This window comes from Oncorhynchus kisutch, linkage group LG5 (assembly GCF_002021735.2).
Source record: "Oncorhynchus kisutch isolate 150728-3 linkage group LG5, Okis_V2, whole genome shotgun sequence".
In the NCBI taxonomy this organism is placed as follows: Eukaryota; Metazoa; Chordata; class Actinopteri; order Salmoniformes; family Salmonidae; genus Oncorhynchus; species Oncorhynchus kisutch.
In genome coordinates this window covers 22,623,448-22,638,123 of record NC_034178.2, presented here as the reverse complement: position 1 = coordinate 22,638,123, position 14,676 = coordinate 22,623,448, and the positions used below count along the sequence as shown (strand labels likewise).

The window sequence follows — 14,676 nt, the reverse complement described above, 5'->3', positions numbered from 1 at the left end:
GGAACCAGGCTATGAGGGGTGGCCAGTCCTCTTCTGGCTGTGCCGGGTGGAGATTATAACAGAACATGGCCAAGATGTTCAAATGAACACAAGCATCACAGTGGTTTCAACTGACACTCAATACACCATAGCACTGAGGCAGCAGCATCACATGATAGGAAACACACTCAACATACTGTAGTACAGCAGCCATCAAAAGGTATTGATATAGCTCAGTTGGTGAGTGTTGCGCTAGCAACACCAATGTTTTGGGTTCATATCCCACAGGGATCACATACACATAATACTGTATGCACTCACTGTACTGTATAAGTCACTTTGGATAAAAAGCTTTTATAAAGTGACATATTATAATGTCATACACATTTTATAGAGGAAAGGTTTTCACCTACTTCTATACGAAATTTCTTCAGTACAGGCCTAACCCCATCTGGGATGATGTAATACTTCTCTTCCTTTAGATACTCAGGCTCCCTTGGGTACACATCAGCAGGTAGTGATGGCTGGGTAGATAGAGAGGAGAAAAAAAGTCAGAAAGAGTATACTTTCCCAACCACAGCAGCAATGCTACATTCGTGGGGCCTATATACATCTAAATTATTAATTAATATATTAATATATTTACCACACCATAAGTGTAAACATAGTGGCTTAATAACGTATAAGATAGTATTTATTTTCTCTATTTGCTTTGACATTCCAATCTCTCTCTCTCCATCTCCCCTGTCCAGTCTCACTCACTAATTCACTCACTTGCTATATTGTTTTCCTTATAAAGCAGGGCTTCTGACCTTGCTATTTCCATAAGAAACTAATGCTTTAAGTGTCTGACCTCTCCAAAGCTTGAGTAGTCCAGCTCTATCAGCTCAAAGGCCGCCAGGAGCTCCCCCGCTGAGGCTTTGCCTCGGCTGATGTCAAAGAACTTCAGCATGGGCTTCTTATATGGCTCCTCCACAAACTTCAGCTCCGGCTCAGCGAACGCTCGGCCCAGGGGCTCAGGACTCCCCTGTGACATCGTTAACACAGAGAAATACATGAGACCTGGGTGAAGTGCCTGATGACCACCTGTGTATGCATGTTTTCAACTGATAGTTATTTTTAAGGGATTTTATTGACAAACTGTTGTCCTAATTGGATATTAGGATAACTTATTTGGCATCATGATGTCCTGTCATTTTAGGGTCGGCAAATGTCCTTGTATATGCGAAAGATGTAACAGGGTAGAACTGCTGAATTGTCTTGAACCCATAGAGATCCTATTCTAATTCCTAATTGTATGATTGAACCTGTCTCTTGGCCTGTTGGTTCCCAGGTGTGCCACGTTGTAATTAAGAACATGGCCCAAGGTATAAATGTTTGTCCGTTTCATTAATTTAGGGAATCCCCTTACTATTTGCAGGCTGGCGTGCCTTGGAAGGACAAGTGCGGCGACTGTTGTTGCAACTTTAAAGCTAATACCCTGCAATTCTACACATTATTCCATGAGGCAAAGAGAAAACGTTGCAGTTTTAAAGCTTAAATTACAGTGCATTTATGTGTTTAAAAAAATAAAGCCAGTACCGTGGAAAGCAATATCCCTGTGAGCCTCCAAGGCCCATGTTGCCCAGGGTTAAGAACATAAATTGTAGATTAAGATTACATTGTATTACACCCTCTAAATTTATTCCATGGATACATTTGTTTAATATGTTAGTAATATTCATTTTAAAAAGTATATATATACTGAGTATAGAAAACATTAAGAACACCTGCTCGTTCCATGACATAAACTGACCAGGTGAATCCAGGTGAAAGCTATGATCCCTTATTGATGTCTCTTATTAAATCCACTTCAATCAGTATAGATGAAGGGGAGGAGACAGGTTAAAGAAGGATTTTTTATCCTTGAGACAATTGAGACATGGATTGGTGTGCAATTAGAGGGTGAATGGGCAAGAAAAAATATTTCTGTGCCTTTGAACGGGGTATGGTAAGTGCACCGCTGCTGGGTTTTTCACACTCAACAGTTTCCTGTGAGCATCAAGAATGGTCAACCACCCAAAAGACATCCAGCCAAATGCCAACTACACACAACTGTGGGACCCATTGGAGTCAACATGGGCCAGCATCCCTGTGGAACTCTTTCGACACCTTGTAGAGTCCATGTTCTGACAAATTGAGACTGTTCTGAGAGCAAAAGGGGGGGGGGGGGGGGTTCCTAATGTTTTTGTATACTCAGTGTATATCGAGATCTGGCCACAGACCCCTTGCAGTACAATGTACACGGACCCCACTTTAAGAACCTCTGGCCTAGACCAAATCTATGATGAGAATGAATTGTGATTATGTTTATGGCACACCTCCCTAGGTATGTTGTGTTTCGATATCGTTGAGCCAGAAACCATAGTGTTTATTGAAACTTCCTGATATTGAACACTTGAATAAGTTACTTATTGAATACCTGTCTGTGATGAAGTTTATTTGTGATAACAAACTGTAACTTGTTGAACCCAAAGCTATGGTAGTTACTGACTGAGAGAGAACAAGCTGTCCTTGAGTTGCTCCAGTTTCTATGAATAAAACATGTATTTTTGTATCATATCTGACTGGTTATTCAAATGCTTCCCTCCCTGTGTGAAAGATAACCTGTGTGGTAGAATAGTCCATAGAACCTCCCACCTCGTGTAAAAAAAAAGACGGGGTAGAATCGGCTTCAGGAACAGTAAAACCTCAGACATACTGGTAGGATTGTCAAATGTTTGCCTGCCAACAATACTTCTGAACCGAATGTATTTTGTGTTCACACAGCAAAGACCTTGGAGGTCGTCAGCCTTGTTAAAATACTCCAAACTAGAAGGTGGCAGTAGCGTTTTTTGGCAATGCATATCTGTCTGTATTTCTTATGGTCTAGAGCACGTGTCAAACTCATTCGACAGAAGGCTGAGTGTTTTCACTCCTCCCTTGTACTTGATTGATGAATTAAGGTCACTAATTAGTAAGGAACTCCCCTCACCTGAATGTCTAGGTCTTGAAAAGGGGAAAAACTCAAAGCCGCAGACACTTGGCCCTCCATGTAATGAGTTTGACACCCCTGGTCTAGAGATTCCAAGCTATCTGAGATAATTTTGCCAAATGTTTAGCTAGCTAGATGAGCATTGCGAAGTAGAAACAGTAGGTTCGTCATTACCGGGTCGGCACGCAACAGGTACCGCTTTTGTTCTAGCAAGAGAAGAAACGGCCTCCGGCTGTGATTATTGCTTATCGTCAGTCTATCGACAGTGAGATTCTCTGTGTCTTTCATGCTTTAGGCTATACAAATCCCCCATGTTACATTTGAAGATAGTCGCCGGGATCAGTGACCAGAAACCGGAACACGATAATGTTATTGGTTTTAGTAATTCAATTATTTATTGGTACGGGCTCTTTAACACATGTATTGGTGCATTTAGTTTTAGTATTCCACCCTGGATAGTCTTAGTTTTAGTGTAACCTCTGAAGCCTGGTATGTTTTTTGGGTGGGTGGGATGGAGGTGTGATAAGGGGCACTCGCCCAGCACTATTGTGACCGCAATGGCTGTGCCCTCCTCTGCCGTCCCGGTGTATGTAGTGTGTGGCATTGCTGCTGGATAAGTACAGTACCAGTCAAAAGTTTGGACACACCTACTCATTCAAGGGTTTTTCTTTATTTTTACTATTTTCTACAATGTAGAATAATAGTGAAGACATCAAAAGTATGAAATAACACTTGGAATAATGTAGTATCCAAAAAAGTGTTAAACAAATCAAAATATATTTTATATCTTAGGTTCTTCAATATAGCCACCCTTTGCCTTGGTGACAGCTTTGCACACTCTTGGCATTCTCTCAACCAGCTTCATGAGGAATGCTTTTTCAAACATCTTGAAGGAGTTCCCACATATGCTGAGCTCTTGTTGGCTGCTTTTCCTTCACAGACTCATCCCAAACCATCTCAAATTGTGGAGGCCCGGTCATCTGATGCAGCACTCCATCACTCTCCTTCTTGGTAAAATAGCCCTTACACAGCCTGGAGGTGTGTTGGGTCATTGTCCTGTTGAAAACAAATGATAGTCCCACTAAGCCCAAACCAGATGGGATGGTGTATCGCTGCAGAATGCTGTGGTAGCCATGCTGGTTAAGTGTGCCTTGAATTCTAAATAAATCACAGACAGTGTCACCAGCAAAGCACCCCCACACCATAACACCTCCTACTCCATGCTTTACGGTGGGAAATACACATGTGGAGATCATCCGTTCACCCACAACGGATCTCACAAAGACATGGCGGTTGTAACCAAAAATCTCCAATTTGGACTCCAGACCAGATGACAAATTTCCACGGGTCTAATGTCCATTGCTTGTGTTTCTTAGCCCAAGCAAGTCTCGTCTTATTATTGGTGTCCTTTAGTAGTGGTTTCTTTGCATCAATTCAACCATGAAGGCCTGATTTTCACGCAGTTTACTCTGAACAGTTGATGTTGAGATGTGTCTGTTACTTGAACTCTGTGAACCATTTAATTGGGCTGCAATTTCTGAGGCTAGTAACTCTAATGAACTTATCCTCTGCAGCAGAGGTAACTCTGGGTCTTCCATTCCTGTGGAGGTCCTCATGAGGTCTGTGGAGGTCCTCATGAGGTCACCCTTGAATGAGTAGGTGTTCTAAAAATTTTGACCGGTAGTGCATATGGTATATGTAAACTTAGATTAGAGCCACGATCTATCTGCAATATTGAAGCTGATCTACCCCCTAAAAAACATCTTAGTTAGTTGGTGGTTTACGTGCGGCTGTGCGTTTTGTTGCTAACCTTACTTAGTTACCTGACAACTTTACTGTTTTTACTTTTAATTACCGTTTATATTTGTAGTTTTTTCATCACTCAACTTTTTCACATTCAACTTTTTCACTCCGGACGCTTTATCTGGACGGGGTTCGTCAGGACCTCCACCAGCCAAAGCTAAGTAGTAACATTAACATAATGCCTTCTAATTGCAGTCGCTATACTCATAATATACAGGAGAATGATCGCCTTGCGGTGAGGATAGCTGTGCTGCAAGCCCAGCTTCAGACGCAATCGTTAGGCAAGGGTAATTTCCGTGTAGGAAAGGATGAAACAGCGTCTGTGCCACCAGTAAGCACAGATAGTAGTATAAATCCCCTCGCACGGTCCCCGCAGCTGGACAACTTTCTCATGGCTTCTGGAGGGAAATGCTGTAGGAATGCTCAACCAGTGTCGCTAATTCAGCCGACAGAAACTTTCAACCGGTTCTCCCCATTAAGCAGCGAGTCGGAGTCAGAGGCCAAGCCTTCTCTGGTCTCTACTCCTCCCGTTACAGGGTCTGAGACACCAAAGCTTCCCACCATTAGCTCTGACAAATTGAAAACCCTAGTCATTGGCGAGTCCATTACCCGCAGTATTAGACTTAAAACAAATCATCCAGTGATCATACATTGTTTACCAGGGGGCAGGGCTACCGACGTTAAGGATAATCTGAAGATGGTGCTGGCTAAAGCTAAAACTGGCAAGTGTAGAGAGTATATGGATATTGTTATCCATGTCAGCACCAACGATGTTAGGATGAAACAGTCAGAGGTCACCAAGCGCAACATAGCTTCAGCGTGTAAATCAGCTATAAAGATGTGTTGGCATCGAGTAATTGTCTCTGGCCCCCTCCCAGTTAGGGGGAGTGATGAGCTCTACAGCAGAGTCGCTGGTTGAAAACTATTTTCTGCCCCTCCCAAAAGATACAATTTGTAGATAATTGGCCCTCTTTCTGGGACACCCACACAAACGGGACCAAGCCTGTCCTGTTGAGGAGTGACGGACTCCATCCTAGCTGGAGGGGTATCTACGAACATAGACAGGGCTCTAACTCCCCTAGCTCTACAATGAAATAGGGTGCGGGCTAGGCAGCAGGCTGTTAGCCAGCCTGCCAGCTTAGTGGAGTTTGCCACTAGCACAGTCAGTGTAGTCAGCTCAGCTATCCCCATTGAGACCATGTCTGTCCCTCGACGAGGGTTGAGGAAAACTAAACATGGCGGTGTTCACCTTAGCAATCTCACTAGAATAAAGACATCCTCCATTCCTGTCATTATTGAAAGAGATTGTGATACCTCACATCTCAAAATAGGGTTACTTATTAATGTTAGACCCCTCACTTCCAAGGCAGTCATAGTCAATGAACTAATCACTGATCACAATCTTGATATGATAGGCCAGACTGAAACATGGCTTAAGCCTGATGAATTTACTGTGTTAAATGAGGCCTCGCCTCCTGGTTACACTAGTGACCATATCCCCCGCGCATCCCGCAAAGGCAGAGGTGTTGCTAACATTTACGATAGCAAATTTCAATTTACAAAAAAACCAAAACGTTTTTGTCTTTTAAGCTTCTAGTCATGAAATCTATGCAGCCTACTCAATCACTTTTTATAGCTACTGTTTACAGGCCTCCTGGGCCATATACAGCATTCCGCACTCAGTTCCCTGAATTCCTATCGGACCTTGCTGTCATAGCAGATAATATTCAAATTTTTGGTGACTTTAATATTCACATGGAAAAGTCAACAGACCCACTCCAAAAGGCTTTCGGAGCCATCATCGACTCAGTGGGTTTTGTCCAACATTTCTCTGGACTTACTCACTGTCACAGTCATACTCTGGACCTAGTTTTGTCCCATGGAATAAATGTTGTGGATCTTAATGTTTTTCCTCATAATCCTGGACTATCGGACCACAATTGTATTACGTTTGCAACAAATAATCTGCTCAGACCCCAACCAAGGATCATCGGCCTTCGTCGATTCCGGAGCAAACATCAATTGTTCCGGAGCTAGCAAGCTCCGTCAATCACTCCTGAGTTCCATCAATCGCACCTGGGCTGCAGTCGCCTATCCGGACCCGTTTTGCTGCCTTCGCGGAGCCCCACCGGGCCTTCACAACTGGACTGCCGACGTTATCTACCCGAAGGAGTTATTTGGCTGGCTCCTCCGTCGCGACGTTACCTGAACGCCCATCTGCGGCCTGCTAACAGTTAGCTGTCTTACCGGCTGCTATCTGAATAGACAATCGGACCATTTTTTTTTTACATAAATTTTTTTTTTTATTATTATTATTATGTTTTCTTCTTGGGCCTCTATAACTATATCTATTGTTTTTATTTTTGTTGTTGTTGTGTGATTTGGATTGATCCCCTCTACCACACGGAACCCCACTAATCTACTGACGGAGCGCAGGAGGTGGCTAACAACAGACCTCCATCCTATGCTAGCTTGCTACCGATGCCCTGGCTAGCTGTCTAAATCACCAACCAACCTCTCCACTCACCGGACCCTTTTGATCACTCGACTAAGCATGCCTCTCCTTAATGTCAATATGTCTTGTCCATTTCTGTTCTGGTTAATGTTTATTGGCTTATTTCACTGTAGAGCCTCTAGTCCTGCTCACTATACCTTATCCAACCTATTAGTTCCACCACCCACACATGCAATGACATCTCCTGGTTTCAACGATGTTTCTAGAGACAATATCTCTCTCTTCATCACTCAATACCTAGGTTTACCTCCACTGTATTCACATCCTACCATACATTTGTCTGTACATTATACCTTGATGCTATTTTATCGCCCCCAGAAACCTCCTTTTACTCTATGTTCCAGACGTTCTAGACGACCAATTCTCATAGCTTTTAGCCGTACCCTTATTCTACTCCTCCTATGTTCCTCTGGCGATGTAGAGGTGAATCCAGGCCCTGCAGTGCCTAGCTCCACTCCTATTCCCCAGGCGCTCTCTTTTGACGACTTCTGTAACCGTAATAGCCTTGGTTTCATGCATGTTAACATTAGAAGCCTCCTCCCTAAGTTTGTTCTATTCACTGCTTTAGCACACTCTGCCAACCCGGATGTTCTAGCTGTGTCTGAATCCTGGCTTAGGAAGACCACCAAAAACTCAGACATTTTAATTCCAAACTACAACATTTTCAGACAAGATAGAACTGCCAAAGGGGGCGGTGTTGCAATCTACTGCAAAGATAGCCTGCAGAGTTCTGTCCTACTATCCAGGTCTGTACCCAAACAATTTGAACTTCTACTTTTAAAAATCCACCTCTCTAAAAACAAGTCTCTCACCGTTGCCGCCTGCTATAGACCACCCTCTGCCCCCAGCTGTGCTCTGGACACCATATGTGAACTGATTGCCCCCCATCTATCTTCAGAGTTCGTGCTGCTAGGCGACCTAAACTGGAACATGCTTAACACCCCAGCCATCCTACAATCTAAACTTGATGCCCTCAATCTCACACAAATAATCAATGAACCTACCAGGTACCTCCCCAAAACCTTAAACACGGGCACCCTCATAGATATCATCCTAACCAACTTCCCCTCTAAATACACCTCTGCTGTCTTCAACCAAGATCTCAGCGATCACTGCCTCATTGCCTGCATCCGTAATGGGTCAGCGGTCAAACGACCTCCACTCATCACTGTAAAACGCTCCCTGAAACACTTCTGCGAGCAGGCCTTTCTAATCGACCTGGCCGGGGTATCCTGGAAGGATATTGATCTCATCCCGTCAGTAGAGGATGCCTGGATATTTTTTTTAAATGCCTTCCTAACCATCTTAAATAAACATGCCCCATTTAAGAAATTTAGAACCAGGAACAGATATAGCCCTTGGTTCTCCCCAGACCTGACTGCCCTTAACCAACACAAAAACATCCTATGGCGTTCTGCATTAGCATCGAACAGCCCCCGTGATATGCAGCTGTTCAGGGAAGCTAGAAATCATTATACACAGGCAGTTAGAAAAGCCAAGGCTAGCTTTTTCAAGCAGAAATTTGCTTCCTGCAACACTAACTCAAAAAAGTTCTGGGACACTGTAAAGTCCATGGAGAATAAGAACACCTCCTCCCAGCTGCCCACTGCACTGAAGATAGGAAACACTGTCACCACTGATAAATCCACCATAATTGAGAATTTCAATAAGCATTTTTCTACGGCTGGCCATGCTTTCCACCTGGCTACTCCTACCCCGGACAACAGCACTGCACCCCCAACAGCAACTCGCCCAAGCCTTCCCCATTTCTCCTTCTCCCAAATCCATTCAGCTGATGTTCTGAAAGAGCTGCAAAATCTGGACCCCTACAAATCAGCCGGGCTAGACAATCTGGACCCTTTCTTTCTAAAATTATCTGCCGAAATTGTTGCCACCCCTATTACTAGCCTGTTCAACCTCTCTTTCGTGTCGTCTGAGATTCCCAAAGATTGGAAAGCAGCTGCGGTCATCCCCCTCTTCAAAGGGGGGGACACTCTTGACCCAAACTGCTACAGACCTATATCTATCCTACCGTGCCTTTCTAAGGTCTTCGAAAGCCAAGTCAACAAACAGATTACCGACCATTTCGAATCTCACCATACCTTCTCTGCTATGCAATCCGGTTTCAGAGCTGGTCATGGGTGCACCTCAGCCACGCTCAAGGTCCTAAACGATATCTTAACCGCCATCGATAAGAAACATTACTGTGCAGCCATATTCATTGATCTGGCCAAGGCTTTCGACTCTGTCAATCACCATATCCTCATCGGCAGACTCGACAGCCTTGGTTTCTCAAATGATTGCCTCGCCTGGTTCACCAACTACTTCTCTGATAGAGTTCAGTGTGTCAAATCGGAGGGTCTGCTGTCCGGACCTCTGGCAGTCTCTATGGGGGTGCCACAGGGTTCAATTCTTGGACCGACTCTCTTCTCTGTATACATCAATGAGGTCGCTCTTGCTGCTGGTGAGTCACTGATCCACCTCTACGCAGACGACACCATTCTGTATACTTCCGGCCCTTCTTTGGACACTGTGTTAACAACCCTCCAGGCAAGCTTCAATGCCATACAACTCTCCTTCCCTGGCCTCCAATTGCTCTTAAATACAAGTAAAACTAAATGCATGCTCTTCAACCGATCGCTACCTGCACCTACCCGCCTGTCCAACATCACTACTCTGGACGGCTCTGACTTAGAATACGTGGACAACTACAAATACTTAGGTGTCTGGTTAGACTGTAAACTCTCCTTCCAGACCCATATCAAACATCTCCAATCCAAAGTTAAATCTAGAATTGGCTTCCTATTTCACAACAAAGCATCCTTCACTCATGCTGCCAAACATACCCTTGTAAAACTGACCATCCTACCAATCCTCGACTTTGGCGATGTCATTTACAAAATAGCCTCCAATACCTTACTCAACAAATTGGATGCAGTCTATCACAGTGCAATCCGTTTTATCACCAAAGCCCCATATACTACCCACCATTGCGACCTGTACGCTCTCGTTGGCTGGCCCTCGCTTCATACTCGTCGCCAAACCCACTGGCTCCATGTCATCTACAAGACCCTGCTAGGTAAAGTCCCCCCTTATCTCAGCTCGCTGGTCACCATAGCATCTCCCACCTGTAGCACACGCTCCAGCAGGTATATCTCTCTAGTCACCCCCAAAACCAATTCTTTCTTTGGCCGCCTCTCCTTCCAGTTCTCTTCTGCCAATGACTGGAACGAACTACAAAAATCTCTGAAACTGGAAACACTTATCTCCCTCACTAGCTTTAAGCACCAACTGTCAGAGCAGCTCACAGATTACTGCACCTGTACATAGCCCACCTATAATTTAGCCCAAACAACTACCTCTTTCCCAACTGTATTTCATTTTAATTAATTTATTTATTTTGCTCCTTTGCACCCCATTATTTTTTTATTTCTACTTTGCACATTCTTCCATTGCAAAACTACCATTCCAGTATTTTACTTGCTATATTGTATTTACTTTGCCATCATGGCCTTTTTTGCCTTTACCTCCCTTCTCACCTCATTTGCTCACATTGTATATAGACTTGTTTATACTGCATTATTGACTGTATGTTTGTTTTTACTCCATGTGTAACTCTGTGTCGTTTTATCTGTCGAACTGCTTTGCTTTATCTTGGCCAGGTCGCAATTGTAAATGAGAACTTGTTCTCAACTTGCCTACCTGGTTAAATAAAGGTAAATAAATAAATAAAAATCAAAAGTTGTGCTATAAATTCTCAAATAACCCAAAGATTCATTGATGCCCTTCCAGACTCCCTCTGCCTACCCAAGGATGTCAGAGGACAAAAATCAGTTAACCAACTAACTGAGGAACTCAATTTAACCTTGCGCAATACCCTAGATGCAGTCGCACCCCTAAAAACATTTGTCATAAGAAACTAGCTCCCTGGTATACAGAAAATACCCGAGCTCTGAAGTAAGCTTCCAGAAAATTGGAACGGAAATGGTGCCACAACAAACTGTAAGTCTTTCGACTGGCTTGGAAAGACAGTACCGTGCAGTATCGAAGAACCCTCACTGCTGCTCGATCATCCTATTTTTCCAACTTAATTGAGGAAAATAAGAACAGTCCAAAATGTATTTTTGATACTGTCGCAAAGCTAAATAAAAGCAGCATTCCCCAAGAGGGGATGGCTTTCACTTCAGCAGTAATAAATTCCTGAACTTCTTTGAGGAAAAGATCATGATCATTAGAAAGCAAATTACAGACTCCTCTTTAAATCTGCGTATTCCTCCAAAGCTCAGTTGTCCTGAGTCTGCACAACTCTGCCAGGACCTAGGATCAAGGGAGACAGTCAAGTGTTGTAGTACTATATCTCTTGACACAATGATGAAAATAATCATGGCCCCTAAACTACTGAAAGAGCTGCTCCCTGTGCTTGGCCCTCCTATGTTGAACATAATAAACGACTCTCTATCCACCGGATGTGTACCAAACTCACTAAAAGTGGCAGTAATAAAGCCTCTCTTGAAAAAGCCAAACCTTGAACCAGAAAATATAAAAAAACTATCGGCCTATATCGAATCTCCCATTCCTGTCAATTTTTTTTGAAAAAGCTGTTGCGCAGCAACTCACTGCCTTCCTGAAAACAAACAATGTATACGAAATGCTTCAGTCTGGTATTAGACCCCATTCATAGCAGACATTCAAATTACCTTTGAATGCCGTCAGACCGAGGCTCTGCATCTGTCCTCGTGCTCCTAGACCTTAGTGCTGCATTTGATACCATTGATCACCACATTCTTTTTTTTGTGTCTTTTAAATAAATAAAAATTTACTAGGCAAGTCAGTTAAGAACAAATTCTTATTTTCAATGACGGCCTAGGAACAGTGGGTTAACTGCCTGTTCAGGGGCAGAACGACAGATTTGTACCTTGTCAGCTCGGGGATTCGAACTTGCAACCTTTCGGTTACTAGTCCAACACTCTAACCACTAGGCTACCCTGCCGCCCTGGCTCTCCTTTTGGAGAGATTGGAAACCCAAATTGGTCTACACGGACAAGTTCTGGCCTGGTTTAGATCTTATCCATCGGGAAAATATCAGTTGGTCTCTGTGGATGGTTTGTCCTCTGACAAATTAACTGTACATTTCAGTGTTCCTCAAGATTCCGTTTTAGGACAACTATTGTTTTCACTATATATTTTACCTCTTGGGGATGTCATTCGAAAACATAATGTTAACTTTCACTGCTATGCGGATGACACACAGCTGTACATTTCGATGAAACATGGTGAAGCCCCAAAATTGCCCTCACTGGAAGCCTGTGTTTCAGACATAAGGAAGTGGATGGCTGCAAACTTTCTACTTTTAAACTCGGACAAAACAGAGATGCTTGTTCTAGGTCCCAAGAAACAGAGATCTTCTGTTGAATCTGACAATTAATCTTGATGGTTGTACAGTCGTCTCAAATAAAACTGTGAAGGACCTCGGTGTTACTCTGGACACTGATCTTTCTTTTGACGAACATATCAAGACTGTTTCAAGGACAGCTTTTTTTACATAACATTGCAAAAATCAGAAATGTTCTGTCCAAAAATGATGCAGAAAAATGAATCCATGCTTTTGTCACTTCTAAGTTAGACTACTGCAATGCTCTTCTTTCCGGCTACCCGGATAAAGCACTAAATAAACTTCAGTTAGTGCTAAATACGGCTGCTAGAATCCTGACTAGAATTATTAGTGCTAGCCTCCCTACACTGGCTTCCTGTTAAGGCTGTGCTGCTGCTCCAGTTTCAACTGTTCTGCCTGCAGCTATGGAACCCTGACCTGTTCACTGGACGTGTTACCTGTCCCAGACCTGCTGTTTTCAACTCTCTAGAGACAGCAGGAGCGGTAGAGATACTCTCAATGATCGGCTATGAAAAGCTAACTGACATTTACTCCTGAGGTGCTGACCTGTTGCACCCTCGACAACTACTGTGATTATTATTATTTGACCATGCTGGTCATTTATGAACATTTGAACATCTTGGCCATGTTCTGTTATAATCTCCACCCAGCACAGCCAGAAGAGGACTGGCCACCCCTCATAGCCTAGTTCCTCTCTAGGTTTCTTGCTAGGTTTTGGCCTTTCTAGGGAGTTTTTCCTAGCCACCGTGCTTCTACACCTGCATTGCTTGCTGTTTGGGGTTTTAGGCTGGGTATCTGTACAGCACTTTGTGGCATCAGCTGATGCAAGAAGGGCTATATAAATACATTTGATTTGATGTACTTTTGCGCGACTAAGACCTCCTTGGCAAAAATGTCCAAATGTTTTACAGATTTCTTGAGCTATATTAGATTAATTCTGACTTTTGAGGAAGTGTATAGTATACTGGCTACAGTGTCTCAAGAGGGACCAACAGTACTATTGCATTTTTAAATCGTTTTTTAGGCAAAGGTCATTTAAGGGTTATATGAGAGGCATAGGTTTTCACTTCGACTCGCCGAGTTCTGCTAGGAGCAATCCAATCTAGTATGCAGGCACCTTTACTATTTTGGTTTGGCTTAGTCCTTGGGCATAATGTATTGCTTTTATTCCTGACAATTGAACATAGACTGATAGGAGTTATTCAGGCATCATACCGTCACCAGTTTTGTCTGTGTTGCAGTTCTTTATGCAGATGTTGCGGGTGGTATAGACGCGTCTCCCATAGAACTCTTAACTCTTGCCACGGCCCATTCCTTGAGTGCACTACTGCTATTCTGGACTACAGCCTATATTACAGTGGCAGCGTCAACAAGGATTTAATATTATTGTATTTTCATTGTTTCATATAATAATTTTTCCTTTGCCAATCATTGAAATACTTTCTATACTTTCTTCATGAAGAGACATTCTGTATAATAAATATCAGAACGTCATTCCAGTCTCAGCCTCTTCCCTCCCACCAGATCTAAGAACTTTTATTGTATGGTTAGGCAAAGCTCCCCACGCTCTGGTTTAAATATGGGGTGGCATAGGATCGGCTACACTTATTTCTCTACCACCTCACATATACAAAAGAGGTCAGACATTTAGCACTCAACCCAGGCAGTAGAACAAATAATTCACAACAACACTAGTTTACAAAAAGAGCCATACTGGATTCATAGCATAACAGAGTTTACCATTGTGTCGTAATCATAGACATTAATGATGATTATTGGGGGGTCGTCTCTTAATTGGTCCTTACTACCCTCCATGAGGATCTGGTCAAACAGGAGCAGCTCACACCAGGTCGGGGAGAGAGTCTCCTCCATCACCTAAAATACAACCACAAAAAACAATGAAGGAAGTCATGTAGACCTACTGTACATACATGGGTACTTATTTGTGCATGTTTGCATTTCATTAATAAAGAG

At 43.2% G+C, this 14,676-nt stretch overlaps 1 protein-coding gene across 2 annotated transcripts in view; it reads right to left on the bottom strand.

Annotated features, from left to right (window-relative positions):
- Positions 1-14,676, bottom strand: part of fer1l4 (fer-1 like family member 4) — a 106,828-nt gene that overhangs the window by 45,057 nt on the left and 47,095 nt on the right. For both annotated transcript variants that reach the window (XM_020484052.2, XM_031824689.1), the window contains exons 26-28: positions 14,443-14,577; positions 833-1,006; positions 393-503 (exon numbers count right to left, since the gene is read on the bottom strand). In XM_020484052.2, coding sequence (XP_020339641.2) covers positions 393-503; positions 833-1,006; positions 14,443-14,577 — 420 coding nt within the window. The remainder of the gene's footprint in view (positions 1-392; positions 504-832; positions 1,007-14,442; positions 14,578-14,676) is intronic.